Source organism: Cladophialophora carrionii, assembly GCF_000365165.1.
Source record: "Cladophialophora carrionii CBS 160.54 unplaced genomic scaffold supercont1.2, whole genome shotgun sequence".
In the NCBI taxonomy this organism is placed as follows: Eukaryota; Fungi; Ascomycota; class Eurotiomycetes; order Chaetothyriales; family Herpotrichiellaceae; genus Cladophialophora; species Cladophialophora carrionii.
In genome coordinates this window covers 311,321-335,060 of record NW_008481827.1, presented here as the reverse complement: position 1 = coordinate 335,060, position 23,740 = coordinate 311,321, and the positions used below count along the sequence as shown (strand labels likewise).

The 23,740-nt window shown below is 54.1% G+C and overlaps 10 protein-coding genes across 10 annotated transcripts; 4 read left to right on the top strand and 6 right to left on the bottom strand.

Annotated features, from left to right (window-relative positions):
- Window positions 1-65: 65 nt before the first annotated feature.
- Window positions 66-710, bottom strand: G647_02186 (uncharacterized protein; the record flags this gene model as incomplete). The annotated part of the gene is made up of 2 exons (XM_008726536.1): window positions 66-187; window positions 254-710. The coding sequence occupies 2 exons, from the start codon at window positions 708-710 to the stop codon at window positions 66-68; spliced, it is 579 nt and encodes a 192-aa protein (XP_008724758.1).
- A 1,240-nt stretch (window positions 711-1,950) lies between these two features.
- Window positions 1,951-3,269, bottom strand: G647_02185 (uncharacterized protein; the record flags this gene model as incomplete). Its single annotated transcript, XM_008726535.1, has 3 exons — window positions 1,951-2,481; window positions 2,531-2,963; window positions 3,010-3,269. The coding sequence occupies 3 exons, from the start codon at window positions 3,267-3,269 to the stop codon at window positions 1,951-1,953; spliced, it is 1,224 nt and encodes a 407-aa protein (XP_008724757.1).
- Window positions 3,270-4,204: 935 nt separating this feature from the next.
- On the bottom strand, window positions 4,205-5,125 carry G647_02184 (uncharacterized protein; the record flags this gene model as incomplete). Its single annotated transcript, XM_008726534.1, has 1 exon — window positions 4,205-5,125. The coding sequence occupies one exon, from the start codon at window positions 5,123-5,125 to the stop codon at window positions 4,205-4,207; it is 921 nt and encodes a 306-aa protein (XP_008724756.1).
- A 1,646-nt stretch (window positions 5,126-6,771) lies between these two features.
- On the top strand, window positions 6,772-8,838 carry G647_02183 (uncharacterized protein; the record flags this gene model as incomplete). The annotated part of the gene is made up of 1 exon (XM_008726533.1): window positions 6,772-8,838. One exon carries the CDS (start codon window positions 6,772-6,774, stop codon window positions 8,836-8,838), a length of 2,067 nt encoding a protein of 688 aa, XP_008724755.1.
- Window positions 8,839-9,897: 1,059 nt separating this feature from the next.
- On the bottom strand, window positions 9,898-10,661 carry G647_02182 (uncharacterized protein; the record flags this gene model as incomplete). Its single annotated transcript, XM_008726532.1, has 3 exons — window positions 9,898-10,317; window positions 10,411-10,561; window positions 10,645-10,661. 3 exons carry the CDS (start codon window positions 10,659-10,661, stop codon window positions 9,898-9,900), a joined length of 588 nt encoding a protein of 195 aa, XP_008724754.1.
- A 1,131-nt stretch (window positions 10,662-11,792) lies between these two features.
- On the bottom strand, window positions 11,793-12,455 carry G647_02181 (uncharacterized protein; the record flags this gene model as incomplete). Its single annotated transcript, XM_008726531.1, has 1 exon — window positions 11,793-12,455. The coding sequence occupies one exon, from the start codon at window positions 12,453-12,455 to the stop codon at window positions 11,793-11,795; it is 663 nt and encodes a 220-aa protein (XP_008724753.1).
- An 837-nt stretch (window positions 12,456-13,292) lies between these two features.
- G647_02180 (uncharacterized protein) lies at window positions 13,293-13,886 on the bottom strand (the record flags this gene model as incomplete). Its single annotated transcript, XM_008726530.1, has 1 exon — window positions 13,293-13,886. One exon carries the CDS (start codon window positions 13,884-13,886, stop codon window positions 13,293-13,295), a length of 594 nt encoding a protein of 197 aa, XP_008724752.1.
- A 1,203-nt stretch (window positions 13,887-15,089) lies between these two features.
- On the top strand, window positions 15,090-16,454 carry G647_02179 (histidinol-phosphate transaminase; the record flags this gene model as incomplete). The annotated part of the gene is made up of 2 exons (XM_008726529.1): window positions 15,090-15,175; window positions 15,230-16,454. The coding sequence occupies 2 exons, from the start codon at window positions 15,090-15,092 to the stop codon at window positions 16,452-16,454; spliced, it is 1,311 nt and encodes a 436-aa protein (XP_008724751.1).
- Window positions 16,455-17,219: 765 nt separating this feature from the next.
- On the top strand, window positions 17,220-19,906 carry G647_02178 (uncharacterized protein; the record flags this gene model as incomplete). The annotated part of the gene is made up of 2 exons (XM_008726528.1): window positions 17,220-17,316; window positions 17,367-19,906. The coding sequence occupies 2 exons, from the start codon at window positions 17,220-17,222 to the stop codon at window positions 19,904-19,906; spliced, it is 2,637 nt and encodes an 878-aa protein (XP_008724750.1).
- A 943-nt stretch (window positions 19,907-20,849) lies between these two features.
- G647_02177 (uncharacterized protein) lies at window positions 20,850-22,748 on the top strand (the record flags this gene model as incomplete). The annotated part of the gene is made up of 1 exon (XM_008726527.1): window positions 20,850-22,748. The coding sequence occupies one exon, from the start codon at window positions 20,850-20,852 to the stop codon at window positions 22,746-22,748; it is 1,899 nt and encodes a 632-aa protein (XP_008724749.1).
- Window positions 22,749-23,740: the final 992 nt, after the last annotated feature.

Here is a 23,740-nt window from a genome sequence, read left to right as displayed (position 1 = left end):
ATGCTGGATCACTCAAACTGCCCGACCAAACACGGCGCACGCTGCCCGCTGCCCGTACGAAAATCTCAGACGGCAATGTCCGCGCCGACAAAGTCCTTCTCTTCTATCAGTTGGTTTTTGGGCTTGGTGCTCGTCCCTTGCATCGCGGCATCGAGGCTGCGGTAGTTGGCCAGTTCTTGCATCTTGGCTAGGTTCGCGCAACATGTTAGTTTCTCCACCTCGGGCACGTAACGCGGTATTGGCGTGTACTTACTCTCGCTGACCGGGCTGGTCATGAAGATGGCCTTCTCCCGCTCCCCTAAGCTGGGGTAGATGCCCTCGTTGATCAACATCTCGGCCAGGCTGCGTCGATTGGAGTCGTTGCCCTTGCCCTGCGAAACCAACTCTTGTCTCGCCTTCTCGAGGCATTCTCGGTAGTAGTCGGCGTGGTTGATGTTGCAGACTTGATCCCAGTTCACGGACTTGTGGATCGGGCAGAAGTGGCGTGAGCAGAGCAAGCAGGTCTCGAGGAATTTGGTCGTGGGCGAGAAGTCGCCCGGGTTTTGCTCGTCACACAGGTAACATTGCTTGACGAGGGCCGGTTTCTGCGCTCGCTGACGTGGTTGTTCTTTGGGGGGCTCTGTCCGAGGGGCGGAGACTGTCGAGGTTGGCGCGCCGGGAGTGTTAATGACAATCGTCGGTGGTGGTGGTGCTGAGGATGCGGTCGACATCTTGCGGAGGAGGTCTGTAGGAGAGCCGAACAGCTGCTCAAGAGGAAGTATTTTGGTAGCTTTGCCTCAGAGGGTAACGAGATCTGCGCTGCTTTTTATGCACCGAAGATTCTCGTAGAAAACCGAGCAAATGAAGGCTGTTCCGTGTGTTTTGTACAGAAGTGCAACCTGGCCAGAAAATACGAGGTTGTGGAAGGCCTGAGAAGATGGGTACCGGTTCTGGGCTGTGTCGAGTCAACGGTATCTTACTCTTTCACTGAGGCGGGTGATGGGAGGCACAAGAATGGCTTGAAGTCAGCTGCAGGCCAGCCTTTTATTCGATCCCCGGGTCTCTCGACGGTCGCCTCCTTGCTGCTCAGTGCAGGGTCAGAGGGTGTTCAGCTTGTTGACACGACCCCTCGGGCCCCGCACTGCTCGGTGGCTCAAGCGCCAGACCCATACGAGTACCCAGTACCCAGTAAATCCTACCTTACGAATGTGGCTTGCCAAGGGCAATTGTTGGTGAAGCAGGCGGCATTCAGCCTGTCGCTCGCTCAGAGAAAAGAGGAATGGTTCACCTTACGCGGCCGCGACGGTTGGAGTTTCGTTCGGTGCCCGAGCGAAGGAAGCGAAAGAGCCAAGCGACTGACGCATGGGACAAGGCTTAGGCGTCCGCGCGAGAAGCAGCCAGTGCGCAAGCTCAGGCGCAGGAGAATATACCATTGGCGCCAGAGCAGGGGCAGGACCCTGATAGACAGGGGCCCTCAAGGGAACAATGGGGCAGCTTTGGCCTTTGCTCACTGTCAGAACTCTCACTGATTGGCAGATGGGGCGCAGGAGGGCGCAGGCGGCGTCGGCGGTTACGTGCCTCCGACTCGCCGTGAGATCAGATCTGATCAAAGCTTCACCTTCAATGTTTGTGGTGGCTTCCTTGCTCAACCGTGTCCAACGCTGACGTCGACAGCCTGGTGATCAGCAGGCACCACGACGCATCATGGAAAATCCCTTTCCTGAAGAATGCACTTTGTCAATAGCTCGCAGATAGCCTGCGGTGCTTTCGTCATTGCGATCTCAAACAGTTGCGTGTCGCCAAGCTCCTGTCATTCTCGAGAAAATGTGACGAGACAGACGTGCCAGCTGTTTGGAGACTCTAAGGCGCTACCCAATCCACCTTCGTCGCAGACTTGTTTGAGCTTCGACGCTCAGTCTCTTTCGCAGACTGTGATGAAAGGTGCTACAACGCCTGCAGGTGTTAATTCGGTTATACGACACGACGAGAATCATCACGGAGACTCAACTCACCACTCAGGAATAACCTGCCCGTCTTGGCATCATGAATACAAGTCGTCGTACCCGGCAGAAGCACCCCTTCGGCATCTTCAATGACTTTTGTCAATTCATACTTGTACTTGTCCGCCACGTTCCCGTTCAACCTCCTGATTCGCCATACCGCGGCAGGTGCGCTCTTTGGGTTCAAAGGATCTTCGAAAGCAGCCAGCGCTTGCATACCCTTGGGCAAGGCGGCGGCGTAGATGTCCCCTATGCTGTCCTCGGACAGGTTGTCAATGGGATAATCCAGGTCGATGAAATGGACCCGAAGCACTGAACCATCGGGCTTCGGTCTGAACACGGTTATGCCTCCTATAGCCGCACTGGGCACATAGAGGAGTCCGTCGCTGCTATAATGCAGGCCATTGGGGAATTTGAAGCCATGAGCAACTTTCTTGCACGCGCCAGCTGACGAGCAGTAGGAGACGTCGCCCGTCCCAATGAAACTGGACAAATGGTGTTGCTTCGGCCGAATTAACCACAAAGCTAGGACTTTCAGGACTTTCACTTACCCAGCCGACCTTGTGAGGCCCATGATCGTTCGTAAAGAAGAACCCACCATCTTCTGCCACAGCAACGTTGTTCGGGGTCGCAATCTGTGAGTCAGCATATGTCCGCAGGTGTACCATGCTATCGGACCCCCGCGGAATTTCAAACACCTCAATCGTCGAATTTGCGCCGGCAGCAGCATTGTCGAGCAGTTCTCCTGTCTGCGTGTTGACCGAGGGTTTTGCATTGACCAGCCAAATCTGGGTCTTGGACCCATCGGCTGAAGTCGTGCCGGTCATTCCTACGACGTGCATTCGCCCGTCGCCATGTACACCAGCAAAACCCGGTGTCTTCAGAACGCGGTAAGCATATCCTCCTTGCCGGTTCGGGTGGTCGATATCCATGGCCACGACATGGTCATTCAGCGCTCTCCCTGACGCATTGAGCCGATGAATGCTTTGTTATTCTCAGCAATGAGCCCACATTCAGCTGGCAGACTTACTTTGGCATCCACTGCTTTCTCGCCGACGAGTCCGAGCACGCCAAATACAATGTCCTGGACTTCTGGTCCAGCCACATGTCTTCGCAAGCTTGAATAATGGGGTCTCCACTTATGCGATGGCATCTGTATGGAAAGTCTGAGATTGGCTGTACTTTGCGGCCAAGCCCTGCACCATTGTAGATGGCATCGCGGAGGACGAGTTGCCAAAAGATGGCCCCAAATCCGAAGAGGATGGCTAGCAGGGCAGGTTTATTGGCCATCGTTGTTTGGTCCACCCGGTGCTACGACTTTCTCAAGGTCAACAATGCGGCTACCCAGTCAGCTCAATTATCTGGCATGGCATTAGCCGAGATCTTATGGTCAATTGTCTCCGTCCGCCGACAATGCGATGGTCAATCTCACTTGGTCCAAAGCATGTGGCGGTCATCTGTCTGCAAACACATATAAAATCAAGGTACCCTAGGTACTCTCGATGCATCTCCGTCGGCATGCGTGCTTTAGACCTCGCTTGTGCAATCGCCTTCCGGCCAAGCATAGTTAGCCGGTCGAGGTACTCCGTACCTTTGTTTGATATCCGGAATTGAAATCCAAACTGAGCCGAGGATGTTTGGACCCCACATTCTCCCCCACAGTTGAGGCTGACCCCTCCCAAGTGCCCCGCGCGTATTGCGTACGAGTACGCCGTATACATTACAAACAGGCTGAGGTGAACTCGACCATTTGAGAGCAAGTGTCCGGGCAAGCACGTCTTGGGTGGACCCCTTAGCCAGCGGAAGAGAGCAGCGACAGGCTATGAAGAGCAGCACACTCTGAGAAGAACAACGAGACAGGCACCTCGCTGTTTCAAAACGCTCTAATGGTGAACCGAGAAATAGGAGAAAAGCCATGAGTTCGAGAACCAAGCGACACTGACAATCACTCCAGCTTGACCGGGCTGAGCAGGGAAGAACGCACCGTGGGCGTGATGCGTTGAAGAGTAACAGAGTAATATCTGAGTCACATACAAGAACAGTGGATTTCCTTTTCGAGTTCATAGCAATGACATATGAATTTATAACAATCAAGCCGCTTCGACAAGAGAAAGCGAAGAGCACGCCCGTCTTCATTTTCATCCAATTCTGCTCTCGCTTCGTCGACAGCCCCTTTCTGGTGCAGAGCGCTGCTCATTCAGCAAGCACCCTTTCAAAACATCCATCTACTTCAAATACTCGTCGCCAATCTCTTGAATCATAACATCAAACATGGGCTTCGCGCTGAACCAGCCGGCCCTGGGCGTGCCCACACTCTTATACGTGAACGCCGCATCCTCTTCATCGATCTTGATGGTCTCACCACCTCGGCCTGCAGCGGCCGCGTCGGCCATCAGCTGCGCGTGGCAGCACTTCTCGAGACTGACAAACCAAAACAGCGCGGCCTCGATGGTCTGTCCGCACGTCAACAGGCCGTGGTTCTGCAACAGGCAGGCCTTCTTGTTTCCGATCGCACGCGCAATGTTCTCGCCTTCTTCTTTCGCGAGGACCACGCCTTTGAACTGCTTGTACACGGCCAGGTCGTTGTAAAAGGCGCAGGAGTCCTGCGTGATGATGTCGATGGGGCGGCCCAGGGCGCAGAAGGCCCGGCCGTAGATGCTGTGGCTGTGGGCGGCGCACATGACGTCCGGTCGAGCCTTGTGCACGGCGGCGTGGATCATGTAGGCTGCTTGGTTGAGGAGTCTGTTCGGCCCGCCGTCGATGACCTTGCCCTCGTGGTCGACGAGGATGAGGTCGGAGCTTTTGATCTGCGAAAAGGCCAGGCCGAAGGGGTTGACCCAGAAGGTGTGTGGGTCGACGGGGTCGCGCAGCGTGATGTGTCCCGCGACGCCCTCGTCGAAGCCATACTTGCCGAAGAGGCGGAACGCCAGTGCGAGCCGGCCTTTCAGGTATGCTCTCTCTTCGTACTTGTCGGTGAAGCGTGGTGGGGAGGGGAATTTTTGCATCTGGGCTTGGGCTCCGTGCTGGGTCAACTTGGGTTCGTTGGGGGCCGTGCCTTCTGGTTGCCCGTCTGCGGTGTCGAAGCCCGGTTCAGGGCCCGTGGGGTTCGTCTCTTCATAGGTGTACGTCGCTGTGGGGGGAGCCATGGTGGTGGTGGTGGTGGTGGTGGTGATGACGGCAGTGATGAGTGTCTTGACTGGTAAAGGACAGGTCGGCAGCAACTGAAAGAGTGGCTGGATGAGTGTGAGCTTTGTCAAATAGTTTCAGGACAGAAGTTCAGGCCAAATGACGATTACGGGCAGTCCTCTGATATATGGTTCTCCAAGTACGGGCAACCAGTGTGAAGTGGCGAAAAGTCATCCTCGATATCCTGTCCTCGGCCTCGGATTTGTGACCTTCCAAAGCCTTTTCCCCACCAAGTTTCTCCCTCTTCCAATCCTTCGCATCATAGGGCGCTCTCCTCCGCAAGGAACCCGTCGAAGCTTTGATGGAGTTTACTGCGGGGATGATTGCACGATGAGAGTTGCAAGGCGGCCCATTGGCTCGTCGGACAATAGGCCGAGTCTACCGAATTTGGATGTCGGACAACGATAAGAGAAAGCGGGCGGCTTTTTGTATTCATCACAGCGGAAACCCCGTCTTTTCTTTGGACAGTCAACAAGTTTGAACCGAAAGAGTGGCTGTTCCGAAAATGTCGGCGAGAAGGCTTACGTACGCGGCCAAGGAGCCGTCGAGAGGGGCTCATGGTTTGTGCGGCGCAGGTAATCACGACACCAAGCCATTCATAATTCGATGGAATATACTATCAAATACTCTGTACCATTACTTGCGGCAATGTCAACGTGCCATTCGACCACTTCCACTTTCCTGAGAAGAGCCGATCATTGAGGCGACCGGCCGAGAGTTCCTGAGGCGGTTACAAACCATCTAACCCTGCTAGCACTAAAGCAGAGTCTTACCTCTGGGTAAGCTGTCAGCAGGATTCGTAGATGGGATGAAGGACTTAGCAGACATGTGATCGAGGGGTTCATGACGAACATATTATATATCTGCGCGTATGGCAGTTCTTCTGGGAGTAGATGCTAGAGACCTTGGCCTCGCTCGAAGGCCTCGCCTGCGGGCCAATGACACGGTGTAGATTGAACGAGTCTCTGTGGGAGTATATGTTTGGCTAGTGAGAGCCGCCGTCATGAAGTAGCGCCAATGCGAATAAGTCTGGGTCCCAATACAGACGACCACCTCCGACATCAATATTGACCGAATTCTCGTATGCGAAGAGGAGGAGGTGCTTGTGTCTGGCTAAGTTGAACGTTGATGTCGAACTAAGGCATTTGTATGAGCAAGGTTTCATCGGGATCAGGTTTCTAAGTGAGCGTTGTGGCAACACACTAGCTTGTATGGTCACGGTCAGTAGGCGACGCAACTCACATCTTGAGATGAAAGTTCTTGCCTGTACTCCGTACTCTTGTATGAATGGAGTGCTCCTCCAGATTAAGCTGGTGCTTATACTCCGTGCTATGCATCGTACATTAGCCATCTGCCCCTATCGGACGAAAAAGGCTAGTGCATCGGGAAAGGGACAGGCCCACCTTTCTAGCGTCCAATCGTCGCCGCTGTTTCGGTTCTCATGGAAATTTTGGATCGCAGGATATTCTCGACTGGACCATCACATCTCAATCGCGTTCTTTCTGCATCTTGACCGCTTCGTTCCTTGTTTAATCTTGCCTTCTATCTTGAGAGCATTGCAATTGCTAGAAAGCGAGAGTAGACTTGTCTTTTCTTCTCAGCCATCATGTATGGCGCCGCCCGGCATGGGCGATATGCTCTAAGGGCAATCCGATCTCTCCCTTCAGCTTCACAACTCTCCGTCCGAACACAACTTGTACCTTCCAGATTCCGATCGATCGCAAGACCTATTGGGGTCAGCCACTTCTCGTCCAAGTCGCAATATCTACAACAAGCACACGCTTATGCTGAAGAAAATGCTCGCGCTGAAGATTTCGGCGCAGAGGACATTTCGGCCACCAAGCAGGAATTCACCAGCTTTCAAGAACTCGGTGATGCTGGCATCATCGATCAAAGAATCATCAACACACTCGTCAACCAGATGGGCATACACACAATGACAGAAGTCCAACGAATGACCATCAACGAATGTCTTGACGGCACGGATGTCATCGCCCAGGCTCGTACCGGAACGGGCAAGACTCTAGCTTTCCTCATGCCAATCGTCCAACGCATGCTCCGAGACCCTGCCTTCGGCCAGAAACAGCCCTCGATAGGTGATACAAGAGCCCTCATCATATCCCCGACACGAGAACTAGCCGAGCAGATTGGCGAGGAGGCAAAGAAGATTGTGCGAGGCACTGGTGTCCAAGTCCAACTGGCTGTCGGCGGCACCCAGAAAAACTTCCATCTCAAGTTGATGCAACGACAAGGCTGTCATATCCTGGTTGGCACGCCCGGAAGAGTCAAGGATCTGTTGTCCGATCCTTACAACGGGCTGAGCATGGAAAACATACAGACCTTCGTGCTGGACGAGGCTGATCGATTGCTCGATATTGGCTTTGCCGACGATATCAGGGAGATTCAGAGTTACATGCCGAAGCAGACGCGACAAGATCGTCAGACGCTGATGTTCTCCGCCACTATGCCTCGGACCGTCGTCGGTCTGGTTAGAGAGACCATGAAGCCCGACTTCAAGTTCGTCCGCACCGTCGACCCAGCCGAGGCCGCCACCCACGAATCTGTACCTCAACACATTGTTTTCTTGCCTGGTCTACAGAATCAACTCCCAGCTCTCACGGAAATCGCCTACAAAGCAATCCAGGCCCACAAACAAGATCCGGAGAACAACATGCCCTTCAAGGCCATCGCTTTCTTCCGATCACTCAACGAAGTCAAAATCGCATTCGAAACTCTCCGCAACTTCCGCGATCCTTCAGCAAGGGGTGGCCTCTTCGCGCCGCACCCGCTCGCGCCCTGCAAGATCATCGAAATGTCCTCCCAACTCGACCAGCGACAACGAACGGCCAACTCGCAGGCGTTCCGTCAGGCCGAGTCCGCAATCCTGGTCTCCTCCGACGTGACGGCTCGAGGCATGGATTTCCCCAACGTCTCCCATGTCATTCAAGTCGGCGCCCCACACAGACGAGAAGATTACGTACATCGACTAGGTCGGACGGGGCGCGCTGGAAAACCCGGCCAAGGCTGGCTTTTGCTCCAGAACGACGAGCGCAATGATTACAGGCAGTTGGCCAACTCAATCCATGCGAAGAATATCCGCGAAGACGATAGCCTCGAGACGGCCAAACTCGACATGACCCAACCAAGTCAGCTGTCAGCTCAAACCGCCAAGATCATGCAGATGGTCGAGTCCGGCGTGAAGCAGGTCTCTAGAGCCGACAAGGCGAGAGCGTACCAGAGCTTGTTATCTGTGCTCAACCAGGGCGGCAACTCATCGAAGCAGGAAATCGTCAACCAGGTCAACGAACTGGCCACTTACGGATGGGGCCTCGAAGCACCTCCCTCCGTGACGCGCTCATGGGCTGACAAGATCGGCTTTGGCGGCGTCCAGGGTCTGCAGCTCCGAGAAGAAACCGGCTTTGGGGGTCCTGCTCGCTTCGGTGGTGGTGGGAGGCGTCAAGTGTTTGATGAACGCGATCCCTTCGGCCAAGACGCTGGAGGCTCAGGAAGGGGCATGTATGGTGGTGGGCGATCGGGTGGTGGACGAGGAAGAGACAACTTTGGCGAGGGTGATGGATTTGGACGAGATAACCGCGGGTTCGGGCGAGGAGGCTTTGGTGGTGGACGATCATCGGGTGGCAGGGGTTTTGGCGGAGATCGAGGATCCCGTTAAAAGATGGTCGGCTCCGACTTCGAAATATGGTTAACGGAGCTCGAAAGTGAGAAACGCCCCAGCATGGGCGTAACATCGTTGCTCGTCCTGGACTTCGTTTGGGTCGCGGACGACGCCCATCCGGGAAACCGACGCCCCACCGTTGGCTCTGGCCGCACCGTCGCCGATCCGGGATGTCTTCGATCTCGCCCACAGCCTATGCCGACGGAACTGTATATGCAAGACTCAGCTCATTGCACTTCACTTCTCATGTGTCTTCTGCTGTCATTTGCATCGAAATGGAGATTTGGAGTTGTGGAGGGGAGTGTCTCAGACTGGTCTGATCTTGCAGGCCATGGCACGCACAGAAAAAGATATGAGCTATCATCTCGAGCCCCATTGGCACAGACAAAATAACCCTCTGTATGAATGGTCGGCGGCGACGAGGGTGGCATTGTGACGATATGTGTTTGTCCCGAAGTTTTCTTGGTCGGGAAAAACCGTGTACATTTAAAATCGAAAGTGTACAATTGCGATGTGTGAAAAAACGCTCTGCTCCCACGGCGCCTGTTCGGTGAAAACAGGGGGCCTCGCACAGGATGTGGAAAGGATGGAAGCGAAGGAATAATGGGGGAGAGGATGAAGTTGGGAAGGGGAATGTCTTCCGAGCCAGCGAGTTCAGCGAGATAGGATAGACTTCCGTCCTTCCTATGTGCGGACAGCACAGCACGGCACAGCACGAGGTACATAATGTTATTGAGAATCTCCTCTCACGATATGGCATTGTAGGAATCCGTACTATCGATGTCGACCTTCACTGTACATGGTACGGGTACTGCATGTAGTCCGACTGATTTAGTCGGGCTTGAATCAACTAGTACCTCCAGGTTACAAGCAGTGTCTGCTCACTTTCACTGTCATGTCCTGTGCTTGTCATATTTCTTACAAATCGGTTTTTGCAGGGTCTCACGTCGAACCCTGCCAGGCCTGCAGGACCTACTCTATGACGCGTGCGTCGGTATCTCCTTGCGAGGGCCTGACGTCCATCAAATGACAGCCATTGCTTGCAAGTGAGCCGTCCTAGTGCGAGCTTCGCCACTGCTTGATCTCCTGCTCGCTGATCTCTCGCAGCTGAGAGACCTCTGCAGTCTCGCCCGTGATTGCGCCCTTGACCATCTCGATGCCCCGTCCGACACTCCATCCCTTGGGTAGCGCGTACGTCGCCGTCAGGGCCTTGACTTTGATGATACCGATCCGGGGATCGTTCTCGCTTCCGTCGTGGACGCCGTCGCCTTGATCGCCCACCCAGGTCTTCAACGTGGGTGTGTAGTATTTCTTGACGGTGTCGCGGTCGGTGATGATGCTGGCGGTGCCGGAAATGGAGGCCCACGCGCCATTGGGCGTCAGGAAGGAGATGTTGACGTGCTCGTCCGAGTTGAGGTCGTCGGTCTTGCCGGACTCGGTGTTGGTGTGGAAGAGGTAGTCGACGCCGCCGGATTCCTTTGGAGAACGTTAGTATGGCTGTGTGCTTTCTCCCATGTCCGCGATTAATTCGGGACCATGAGGAGGTTGAGGAATGTTCGAGTGACATACCTGAGCTGCTACTGCCATACATCTTGACACTAGCAGTCCGGAGTCTGCGATGCGAGTGGTCATCATGCCGAACTTGGAAGATTTGACAAAGTCACTGAGGGCAGTGATCTTCTCCTCGGTGCCAGGCTCGTCCTTGTTCTTTTGAGTGTATCTGTCGGATCATGTCTTGTGTCAGCGTCTGGGGAAGCTCCTTCTTGAGGGGAGACCATTGTAGTGAAAAGTGGTATGACTTACGGATCTGAGGACGCCATGATGACTGTGTTGTTTGTGGTTGAGTGTGAGGTGATCAGAATCTGAAGTCGGGTCAAGGATGAGATCAAGAGATGAGAAAGAGTTTGAGAGTTTGAGTGCGAGTAAGGAAAAGATGAAGTGAATGAGAATCTCGAGCGAAGTTATGTGGAAGTCTCCCGGGAGAAAAAGTGACGTCGATGGGGTAGGAGATGGTACGAGGCACAACGCTCCGAGGGCAATCGCGTCAACCGTGGGGTAAGCGTGAAGTTTTTGATCATATTCACGAAGCTTTCACGCAACGATTGAGGGGCTCACAGCGGCCAGAGAAGATGATCCAGGTACAGGTGCGTCATTGATATGTGCGACTGCCGCTCGCGCCCAATCATAAATGGCTTCGTCTCTCCCTGTTTGTTTGCGAGTCTGAAAGGAGTTGTTTACCGGAGCCGTCTCGGCTGCCGGTTTGCATTGCTCAGCAGCGAGCCATGGTTCTTACACGTCGTGGTTGAAGAGATGTTGTTGCTTCGACTGACGAGGCTGACCGGATTGTGGTCCCACCCAATGACGTCAACACTCGCCCAAGTGGTGCAAGCCTCGCGAGGCCACCAAAGGCAGTTCAGGCTTCTTTCGCCGACGCCCGTGTTGCTACATGCTCAGTTCAACCTCAACTAGCGAGGAGGTAACAGTAGCCCAATGTAAAGCGGGTGAGCAGATGACGTTGGAGAAGTCGCTCGTGTGTTGAGCTCATCAAACCTGGGTCTGACCTGGTCATTCGGCCTGGACAGCGTAGACGAGATGACACCGCTTCCATGCTCCCTCCGACCAAGCCTTCGTTTTCGACGTGGCCAGTGCAGCTGAATACCACATAGCTCACGGACTCTTATTGACTGAAAGTACCGACGTAGGCGCGGTAGGGGTCGCGGGTTTTCTGGTCGCTGGAGTAGCATGCACATGTGGCAATCGGCGGGTTCTGGAGTCGTCCATAGCCTCGAACGAGCCTGGAGGCGTCGTTTTCCTGTCGCTGAGGTGTTCGGAGTTGCCTCAGTCAAACAGCAGGGAAAGTCATTCCATAATCTCGGTGTTGGTGATAGCCTCAGCTCGCCCACCAAGACATCGGGGGTGTTGTCGGGATGATCGCGAAAAATATGTTTTGCTCAGGAAATGATCCCCAGTCTCCCTTCCCACTCATCTTCCCTCTTGATGCCTCCATTCCTCTCCTCCTTCGCCGCCCTTCTCTTCTCATTCCTCTTCCGTCTCTTCTCCTCGCGCTCCGCCTCCTCCCTATCCTCGGCTTTCTTTATTCTTTCCTTGACATCCACTTCGCCAGCCAAGCGATCTTCCTCCTCCTGCTGTCGTTTCCTCGCTTTTAACATCTCCAGCCTCTCACGCACATCCTGCAGCGTCGCGCGTTTAACCTCCCCACTCTGCCCCGTATTCACTAAGTGCTGTTTCGAGTTTAGATGCTCAATGTACTGCACGTTGTCCTTATACGTCAAGTCACAGGCCTCGCAGTAGAAGCCCGCGCCCTTGCCTCGTTTGCCCACGCCTGCACCAGCGGGCACCAGCGTGGATTTCCCGACCATGCTCGCGACATCGAGTCTCGAACCTCTGGCGGAGGTGGACTCGAGGGTCGAGAAGTCCACGGGCTTGTGCCATTTCTTGCCTTCTAACTTGGCCTCGTAGCGTGCCTTTGCCTCTTCGCGGCGTTCTTGATCTTTTTGTTTGGCCTTTTCGGCGTACTCGGCGCGGTCCCACGTGCGGCGGAAGTCGGTGTCGCTGGCGGCCGTGGCGCCGTAGGCAGATTTGCGCTCGGCCATGATGTTGTCCGCCGGCTGTAGAGGGAGGAACGCTAATGAGAGCCGTAGCAGTGGAAGGTGTTGGTGAGAGGAATTCGGAGTTTTGTCCAGCCTGGGGACGGGATACGAGGATGGTCCAGAAATTCTCCGACTGCCTGCGTCATTTGAACCAGTTCCCGACATGCACCCGACATGTGCCTGAGGCGCAACTTCAGGCCTGTGAGACGTCCCCTCTCCCTCCGTCAAGACTGCCACCACCTGTGATGAGAAGCATGCCTAAATCATCTGTTCCCCTTTCACCACTACCGAGTGTCATAGTGGTCTCCTCTGAATAATGCAGGCTCTATGAGTGGCGTGGGAAAACATTTCACACTAGAAGTTGCCTGTGCCGGCTACGGTTTAAGGAAGTGAGCACCCACTCAGACATGCCAACTTCTGGTGCGGTGTCTGAAATTGCATTCCCGTCTGCAGCCAAGCGACTTCGGAGGTTGTCTTCCATCTGACCTAGCTGCCATTTGGGAAAGAATCTCATATTGGAATATTTGCAAGGCAGTCTCACTTCCTTAATGGTGGCTACCAAGTCAGATCTCCTATGAAGGATGTCTCAAAGAGTGTCTACCTCGAACTGCTTCAGCCACAGATGCTTCTATCCAAGAAGCTGCCATGCATTCTCTGGCTGGTGTGTCAGAGTCCTTGTTCAATGCTGAAGCGTCTGACATGCCCCCCAGAACCACGACTGCTTTCTTCCGCCCGTGCACGCGAGATTCCACCACCATAGCGTCGTTCAGCGAAGTGGCCCAGAAAACATGCATACATGGCTTGCCCAACCTTACTCCCATGTTGTGCCCGTCAAAGCAATCACGTGGCGCAGGTGATGCTTCGGAATGTGAGCATCTTGAAGCCTGGTTTGGTGGGATTGTTCATGTCGTAATAGTAACCGATCTTGACTGGAATGTCGGTGTCAGTCGGCGGAATAGCATGGATATTGACCACATTCAGGTTCGCGTTGACCGTGCCACTATCGCCAGGGAACATTGTTGGGCCGGTAACAATGAATTTGAAGTCGTGGTAGCCGTAGCCTTCAGGGGAGGTTGGTACAGGCCATTGAGGAGGGCACAGGTAGATGAAGTTGACCTTCTTATCGGAGATTCCCTGCGAGGTTGGAAGAGTGATGTACGTGTGGAGATATTTGCACAGTGGGCGAGCTTTGGTCTGATCACCAGCAGACTGCACGCTGATCGTCACATCCCACGTCGTTCCACAGGGTGCGCCAAACGGATGAGGAATGATGTCGTAAATGCCTTGCCCAGAAGTGCTGGCGAGCTCAGTGCTGTCGACGGTCGCATTGCGTGGAACGAGGCTGTAGCTGTCCGGGCCTTGAAGGAGCGGAATTGCTTTAGCGTCAGCCACGCGCAACAAGACAAGGGACAACGATGCAAGAGTGAGCTTCATCCTGGATTTGTGGTCGGTTTCTTTGGCTGTTTACAGGTGTGCGGGACAGCCGATGATTTGGACGGCCAGAACTGATTGATAGCGAAAGAAAGGGAAAGGTCAGAGACGCTGATACTTATCGTTCTGGAAGCTGACACTGCCACTGCCTCCTGCCCATGTGAATATTCGTGGTCGCAGTGATAAGGGTTTCAACTTCCTTCCGCTTCACTAACATCTAGCTTTCACTGCCCAAATTCGGTCAGCAAGATTGCAGTCGTAAATCACTGTCACGTAAGTGATATTCCTAACGACAGGCGGGCCTCAGAACTTCTTCTCTATCTTTGCGCCGCTCTGAGGTCGTGTGTGATATGCTTGGCTAAGGTAAGAGTCGATCCTAGAAAGAACAGATGCCCACTTGCCAGCATACTGTAATGTTCGCTCGAGACAGTCCTCAAGGGCTTGGACTTCCGCTTCATAGCCGAACGCATCCTGTACTTGCTGGAACCGGGGTGCGATGCCTGAACGGCACAGCCTGAGCGTCAATCGGTGTACATGATGAGCTCCTTTCCCGACCACTGCTGACGGTCCCGAACATTGGGCTGGTAGTGTGCTCTGCAACTGAGGGAAGCCTGGCGAGGCTCATAGGCCAAGCTTTGAGCAGCTGATATCCGGCACAGGCGTAACCTGCACGTCCATAGAGCAGAAAAACTGGTTGCTCACGCTTCATCCTCCAACCTTCATTTCTCTGCAAACACATGACAGGTTGATGCCTTTGGCGCTATCATGTTCAGTCGATGCGGAACGATGAGCTCAATGCGCTGGATTTCACCAGTAAGTACCGGTGCTACTCCAGCAGAAGCGCAGAGCACGGTTGTTCTGGTAACGTGTAAGGTTAAGCAGGGAGGCAGCTAAAAAGGGGTTCAGTGCAGAACGATATGCAGGTTTCGGCTTAGCAGTACGAAGTACGGAGCATAGTAAAAGCTTTCCACAGTTCTGGATAGTTGTGCTTGGGGGAGTCGGTGCCACCTAGGCGGGTGCCTAACCTGAAGGGTTGACCTGAATGACTAAGCCGCTCTCTGCGCTTTAGCGCATCATGCGCGTCGCTGCCCATGACGCCCGGTGCGGAGAAGAACGCTATATTTCGTTCTGGAGAAGTTGCGATCCAGCGACCCAGTCGATTTTTCGTTTTGACTGATTGAGCTCTGGGTGCACCACCAAAAGAAGATGGCGAAGAAACGGTCGCCCTTTGATCTGTCAAGATGCGCGAGGCCCAACATCCTCAAACTACAGCCTTACAGATGTGCTAGAGAGTAGGTGCCTTTTTTTTCAATCAAGGAACTCGGACGTCTGACTCATGACTCAAGTGACTACAAGGACAATGGGACGAACATCCTCCTTGACGCGAATGAAAACGCCTATGGTCCGGGCTTGGCACTCGATGGAAATGGTGTCAATGGTCGAGCCGAAGGTCCCGAGGCGAAATACCAGGTCGATTTCCTGGGGTTGAACAGATACCCTGATCCGCATCAAGTCGAACTAAAAGAGCTTTTCTGCAGACTGCGGAATACGCACACCCACACGGACAAGACACTGCGACCCGAGAATATGTTCTGTGGAGTGGGCTCCGATGAAGCCATCGACGCTCTGTTGCGGTGCTTCTGCGCACCTGGGAGAGATAAGATTTTGACCTGTCCGCCCACGTATGGCATGTACGCAGTCAGCGCAGACGTGAATGACATCGAGATTGTCCATGTGCCCCTTAATCCCGACGACGGGTTCTCCTTGCAAACACAGCGAATCTTGGACAAGCTCTCGCAGGATCCCTCAATCAAGATGGTATATATTTGCTCTCCAGGGAATCCTACGGCGAGGCTCATTCGCAAGGACGATATTCTACACGTCCTCCAGCATCCTACTTGGAATGGGGTAGTCATCGTCGACGAAGCATATATTGACTTCTCACCAGAAGGATCAAGTCTAGCCGAGTGGGTATTGGAGTGGCCCAACCTGGTAGTGATGCAGACGCTGAGCAAGGCATTCGGTCTGGCTGGCATACGACTGGGCGTGGCATTCAGCAGTCCGGAAATTGCGGCCTTACTCAACAACATGAAGGCGCCATATAACATTTCAAGTCCGACGAGTGCTATTGCAATAGCGGCGTTGCAGGAGAGCAACTTGAAGATCATGCGACAGAATCGGGAGAAGATCTTGCAGCAACGAGATAGACTGTTGCAGGAGCTACCACGAATACCGGGGATCGGGCGTTTCCGCGGAGGCACAGACTCGAATTTTTTGCTGGTTGAAATACTCGATAAGCCACAGGAACAAGGCGGAGAGCCAGACAATGTGACGGCTCTTACATTGTATGAAACTATGGCGGGGCAAAGGGGAGTGGTGGTGAGGTTTCGAGGCAAGGAATATGGCTGCAAGGGCTGCCTGCGGATCACAGTGGGCACCGAAACCGAGGTTGATCGGTTTCTGGCAGAGGTCAGATCTGTCTTGACTCAGATCTATTCAGGCTCATTACAAGGCGGTCAGGTCAACGGACAAAACAAGCGCGAGGCAGAAGCAAGCAAGGTGATATCATAGTAGAATTAGAGGCGATAGACGGCACCTAGGCAGATCTCGGGCGTGGCTGAAATCTCCATGTGGCCTCCCTCGTCCATAAGCGGGAACAGCCTTCCTGCCCTCCCCTCCCCCTTCCCCTGCCTCGACTGCTTAAACTTCTGGCCTATGCCTAAAACCGACACAAAAGAAACAACACCCTCTGCCTGCACCTGTCACACCGTGCCAACACAGCAGCGAACACACCCAATCCACGAGCACAATTCTCCGCCACTCTCACGCTCGTCTGCAGATCTGCACCGATTTGCCTTGCAGCCTGATTCCGAGTAGCCTCAGGAAGGGCCGCAGGGACCCTAGATCTGTTGGCGGTCGTCCCATTTTTCCCGCCTTGCGTGTGCCTCAGGATAGCCCAGGCGGCAGACCAATCGCGACGGACTGTGCCTGCAATTGAGCGAATGGTCATGAAGTGAAGGGACAGCTGCTCGCTACAGTCACTCGGTGTGACACCCTGCAGCTTGATCTCATCATCTGCCTCACCTCCACTGCATTTGCTTCTCCCTACCGGCGACACTCTTGCGCGACAACGCTTTACCCGTCCTACTCTTGGCTGCACCGAGCACGGTCAGGTTGTGAACAGATCTAGTCGATTCCCAGGTCCTTACCTAGCCCTCACATGCTTCTCGATCTCTCAGGTCATTCTGAAATCCCTCGATCCTGCGGGAAATATGCCAGATGAACGAAGGAGGAAGGAATTGATCGTCACGATAACACTGTAAGAATTGCTGCATCATGGTCAAGGCGGATATCAAACGGGACTACTATGCGGACCTGGAACTGCCCTCCACCGCGGACACGGAAGAGATCAAGAGACAGTTCCGACTTCTGGGTAAGGCAACAAAGACTCATACTTGTCCGAGCCTCACTTACAGGGCGTAGCGAAGCAATATCATCCCGATCGCAATCCCGGTCATGAAGTCGAAGTCGTTCCCAAGTTCCAGGCCGTCCAAGCCGCGCATGAAATCCTCATCGACCCGGTAGAGAAAGCCAAATATGATGCTGGTCGGGCAAGGCTCGCTGCCAAAACTGCGGCAGCTGCAAACACGAATTATACCTCTGACCCCTACAGCTACACAAGGCCTACCAATCCCAAACCTGCTCCTACCGCAAAACATTCTCCCTTTCCACCACCGCCGAAATCGACAGCACAGCGCCCGCCCCAGCCGCCGAATCAGCGACCGCCGGCCTCAGCTGGAGCCGACAAATTCAATGCATTCACCCGTGGTGCGCCGTCATGGGATCGGGCAAAGTACGACGAAGCGAGAGCAGAGGCTGCTGCAAGGATGTTTCCCAATTTGAGACCTACGTCGTCCGCACAACCGATGCCACCACCACCCAGATCGACACCCCGAGCTCCCACCGCGCCCAAATCTTCCTCCACGTCAGACATGCCGCATGTTCCAAACGTCCCCCCGACAAGTTTCCCGGGCATGTCGAGGACGGCGAGTTCAAGAGGCAGCTATCAAGCCGGCGACACACAGCAAGGTCCTCGGTCGGCATTTTCATATGTTTCCGGGACACGCGGGCCGCAACAGCCCAATCCTCATATCAATGTGCAAGAAGCCTACTCCATGCGATCACCACCAGTCTCCAGGGTCAGACCCTCGGTGAGCCCTCTGCGCCACACCAGATCCTCAGACTATGACATGAGATACGATCTTGGAGCTCGTCCACCTTCAAGATACAGTGGTAGTGGAGGGGAGAGGACAGATCTTCATGGGGATGGCCTGCACCGCTCGTCAAGCGTTCGTAACTCGCCCGTCGAGGATCGAGGCCCGTTCGGCAGGTCGACAGCTCGATTTGAGAATCTGCCTCGGCATCGCAGCGCAAGTCCTGGTATGAGAAAAGGTGGAGTTAATGCCGAATTTTCAGAGTCATCAAGCAGTGAGGACGAGACGTTGCATATGGATTCGCGGCCGAAGGCTCAACCTCGAACCACCCGGCCCCAGATGCGTTCAAACCTTAGCTACGACACCTCAAACAACCCAGGTTTGACGGGTCAATATCCCAGTACTAACTACAACAGAATCGTTGACGAGAGCCGCTATCAGTATCCTCCTCCCGAAGCGAGGGAGCCCAGTCGCAAGCCTTTCCCGGATGTCGCTCCCTTGGATCCCGAGAAGCCCGACACGTTGCATGGCGATGAAGGAGGACAGGATAAGCCCGAGTATGCCCCCCTTTTGATGGATCCCCACGCATGGTCCCAGACTTTGAGTCGCGGTCACAGAGAGTCTTCTTTCAATGGATTTCCTCCGTGGGCAGTTCCCGCGAGCGTCTTCCCCAAGACGAAGCCTCCCCGGCCTCACGACCAGCAGAGTCACATGCCCACGAACAGTGATCGTTTTGTTCACAAGTGGAACAATAGAGCTGACCAATATGTTAGTGATGCATCCGCCCATCCGAGTGCGCAGTCAACCTTCGATGCAGCCAAATGGCATGATGAGCTGAAGTCAGACAATATCTTCCGGCCTGACGAGACGCAAATGCGGAAATCGCCGTCCAAAACCAGTCGGTCTACTGGCAAACCGGCCACGGGAAGGGGAAGAGCTCAATCTCGAGCCACAGAAGATCCCGTCCCTCCCACGGAACCTCCAAATGGCGGCAAGCACACGGCATTCCAACCTGGGAAGCTAGCAGATGATTTTGCTGCTCGAGCGACAGGCAAATCAAGAAATGCGCGCGTATCCCCTGATTCAGATTCGTCGGTGGACTCTCGAGATCGCTATGTGGTGGTTGAGGAAGACGCAATGGACGTTGATACCCCACCAACAAACGGGCACCATCCTCCCGTCGCCAACGGTGTTAGACCCGCTACGACTGAGTCACCACGTGAGCAAAAGCGACGATCGTCGCAGGGAGGAGTTGATCTGAAAGATTTCACTCAACAAGCACCATTTGCGTCAACATCTGGGGGCCTTGGAGGCTTGAAGGACGACCTGGAAACCCATCTCCCCTTCGAATCTCGCGCGGCCAAGGATGTGAACTTGGACCGGACCATGTCCGCACGAATACGAGCGCTGAACCTGCCGAAACCACCAAAACCTATCGTGCCGCCCGCAGATGACCGGCTCGATAAGGCCAACTTCGACCAATACGTGCAGCACATGCAAAATTATATGCGCGAGTGGAACCACTTCAACGCCAAGATGATCGAGCATTTCCGCGCCCGGCAAGATAAGGTCTGCGGCACAATGAGCCAGAATTGGATCGTACAGGTTGGTGATGGACCCGACGCAGAGTCGCTGGAGCAGGATGAGAAGGGGGATAAACAGGCGGGGTACGCGGCGTACATGCAGTGGTTGAAGGACGATGCACAGTGTCGGGATTGGTGGGAGGAGGCGAATGAGAAGCATATGAGGTGCTTGGAGGATTTGGGGCGGGCGAGGGAGGCGGCGAAGAAAAGGCTGAGGCTCGCATGAATCTATGACCTATCAGGCTGGAGGCCTTTCATCCTTGGGCTTTCTGCGTGCAAGTTGTGTGGCTTTTTGCAACATTTCAAATGAGCTTGTTGGTCAAGGCATTGGGCAAATGGCGCGGCGAGGTTTGAGGCATGGCCGGATACAGGACTTTGGCACTCAAGTTCCGACATGCGGCGTGGTTGGATTTTGTCTCTGAATGATGCGGATACCCTGTTGGCGACGAGGCATGAGACATAGAGGGCTTGAGCATCGAAAAGGCACAGCCAATTGACATGATGATACTGCTTGAATGTCCCGAGCGAGTGCTCTGGATTTGCGAGCTAGACCAGCATCAACCTCCGTCCTTGACGCACGCAAGGAGGTAAGCTTCCTTATACTCGTAGTACTGGAGAATAACAGTAAGACACGGCATCGGCGTCACTTTGTTCCGTGTCTGCACAGCAAGTCAATGTTTCGCTGACTGCGCGACTGCATGCTCATCTCTTTCTGTGTTCATGTCGAATCTACCTTTGAGGGAACAGCCTTACTCACCATCGAATAGACCTCGCGGCCCCGCATGAGCGAGACGAGTTCCCTGCGTTCCTCGACGGTTGAGCCCACAGTCTCCCAATGGATACCTTCTCGGCGAAATGCTCGGCGTGCAAGTCCCGTCTCCTGCAGCTTCGAACTACCCTGACAGGTCAGAGTTCCTGTTCCGCCGTTCCCACGCCCTCTCAAGGGAAATCCTGCCTGAGCTTGTGGAGATTTACGCTTGGCATGAGAGGTACACGAGAACGAACGACCGCCTTCTTTGGAAAGCCGCCCGCCATTGTCAGTCATCCAAAGCGGACTCCGGTTTACGAAAGGATGTACAAATATATTGGTTGATTTCGAAGCAAGTCGAGCTATTCATACCATCTCGTCAGAGAAGTTGCGCCTGGACTGGACAGAGCGCACCTTCACAATGGGCGACACCTCGCAAGTTACAGTCCTGAAGCCTCCTATCCGCCGTAGTTGGTGGAAGGAGTCGGCCGTCTATCAGATCTACCCGGCATCGTTCAAATCGGTCAACTGCACCGTAGATGGGAATTCAGCTACAGTAAAGGGAGACCTGCGCGGCATCATCTCGAAACTTGACTACATCAAGGAGCTTGGAGTGGATATTGTGTGGCTCAGCCCTATCTTGCAATCTCCTCAAGTCGATATGGGCTATGATATCTCGGACTACCATGCTATCGACTCGCTGTATGGAACGATGGAAGACCATGACGATCTGATCAAGGGCTTGCATGACAGAGGGTTGAAATACGTCATGGATCTCGTCGTCAATCACACCTCGGATCAGCACGAGTGGTTCAAACAATCCCGCTCTTCCAAGGACAATCCCTATCGAGATTGGTACTTCTGGCGGCCGCCTCGGTATGATGAAGACGGCAACCGCATGCCCCCCAATAATTGGGAGTCGGCGTTCTCTGGGTCTACCTGGACATATGACGAAGCCACCGGCGAATACTATTTGCACATATTCGCGAGTGCGCAACCCGATTTGAACTGGGAGAACCCTGCAGTCCGGGACGCCGTACACGATATGATCAGGTTCTGGCTCGATCGTGGTGTGGATGGCTTTAGGATGGACGTCATCAACTTCATATCTAAAGCTCCTGGGTTGCCGGATGGGCAGATCACAAAACCCGGGTTCTTGCAATCGGGCATCGAGCATTTCGCTTGCGGCCCTCGCTTGCACGAGTATCTTCGAGGCATCGGCGCCATCTTGCATAAGTATGACGGCTTTTCTGTCGGTGAGATGCCGGGCGTCACGGATACGAGAGAAATCCTCAAGGCGGTTGGGCAAGATCGTGGCGAACTGGCGATGGCTTTTCAATTCGATATCGTCAACATGGATATCGAGCCGGGTGCTGGGTCGAAGTGGGAGCACCGCGACTTTGAACCGCGAACTCTCAAGCACGTCGTCGCGAAGTGGCAGTCTTTCATGCTCGAGAACGCAGGCTGGAACGCCGTATTCATGGAAAACCACGATCAAGGCCGGACAATCTCGAGGTATTGCGACGACAGCGAGGAGTACCGGACGAAGTCGGCCAAGCTGCTAGCTGCTCACATGGGTCTCCAATCGGGGACAGTCTTCATCTATCAAGGTCAGGAACTTGCACAGATAAATGTCCCTGAGTCTTGGGGTTTGGACAAGTACAAAGACATCGAGGTGATCAACCACTGGAAGACGGTTTTGCGGGACTATCCTGACGACAAGGAGAAGCAAGCCGCCTACAAGCGACAGTATCGACTCATTGGCCGTGACAATGCTAGAACGCCGATGCAGTGGACTCGTGACGCGGGCTCCTTTGCCGGTTTCCTTCCGGATAACCCACCTAAGGATGTCAAGCCCTGGATGTCGATCCACCCCGACTTTGAGCGGTGGAATGCCGAGACACAGCTTGCGGACTGGAACAGTGCATTCCTTTACTGGCAACGAATACTTGCGCTTCGCAAGCAGCACAAGGATATCTTTGCCTATGGTGATTTTGAGATGCTCGATGTGGAAAACGAATTTCCCAATGTCATCGCGTACCTAAGGACTGATCGGTCTCCGCAGGATTCACACGTGGAGAACGAGAAAGTGCGAAGCTGCCTTGTCATCGCGAACTTTTCGAGGGATCGGATATGGTGGAGAGTGCCGGAAAAGGTCGAAAATATCTTATTCGACGGCCGTAGACTGAGGAGCGAAGCTATCCGACAGGACCTGCGCAATTACACTGGAAGTGCCGCCGGCGATAACGCGACTGAAAGAGACGAGAAGGGATGGAAGATCGACTTGATGGCCTGGGAGGTGGTCGTCGCCGTGGCTTGAAAGGGAGGCGTTGGCCCTATGACTCGACTCCATCACCAAGAAGTACATTCACACCGCAGGTGAGCAGCGAGTCACCAATTGACCTCACTTTCAGTCCTTCTCCATTAGCACCGTGCCTTCACTATATGACGACTCAGACGCGTTCGTCGGTCACGAATTCAATATACTTTACCCCTTGTCCTGATCCTTCACCGCCATGGTCACGACGTCTCCCCCTCGATTCTGAACAGTTAAGTCATGAGCCTGTGCATGAATGAAGTTCCCTGACGTGCTTTTCACCCTTTCCATGCGTTGGTGCTTTCGCTTGAACCACACGGGAAGAAGTGTGAGCTAAAGCGGTGATTGTCAACCTGTCCGCGGCATTGTGCACTTCCCGATCGCCACTACGTCTCATTCAATCGTGGGAAAACCTGAAACACCGGCCATGTCATACAGGTGAGTGAGTCAGTGAGTAGACGTGTCACCGGAGACACGGAAAGCTAACGACAGGCATCCAAACCATCAACGAAGAGTGGTTGTGGCGAATACATACCAAAGAATCGGTCTTCCCCTTCCTCCCAACCCTCGCAGCTCTTTCTCTCTTTCTACCTCTGTGTATATATATCAAACGTCCGAACGGAAGTCTTTCCCTGCAGATCGAGGTCACGATGGCGCGCGCCTCTGTGTGACGCCTCGTATGTCGACACAATGTCCAACCGACAGGCCGTGAACAATGCACTGTCAATGGACAACGGAAGATCGGACACCTTGGGCTTCTCGGAGACATCCAGACAGAGTTCCAGGTTCCACCAAGATCTTGAATACGATTACAGGTAGACGACACCTTGCGCATTAGAAGAACGCTTTTGCGGTACAACGACAGAAGACACCGCAGGGCGGTAAACAGTGTGACACGGTGCCATGTTATCCATATCTGTCTCGCACAACACCCCCGTCGGAAGAGTTTCTCCGTCATGACCAGTGCTGCGGGGGATATCTTTGTGACACCTTTG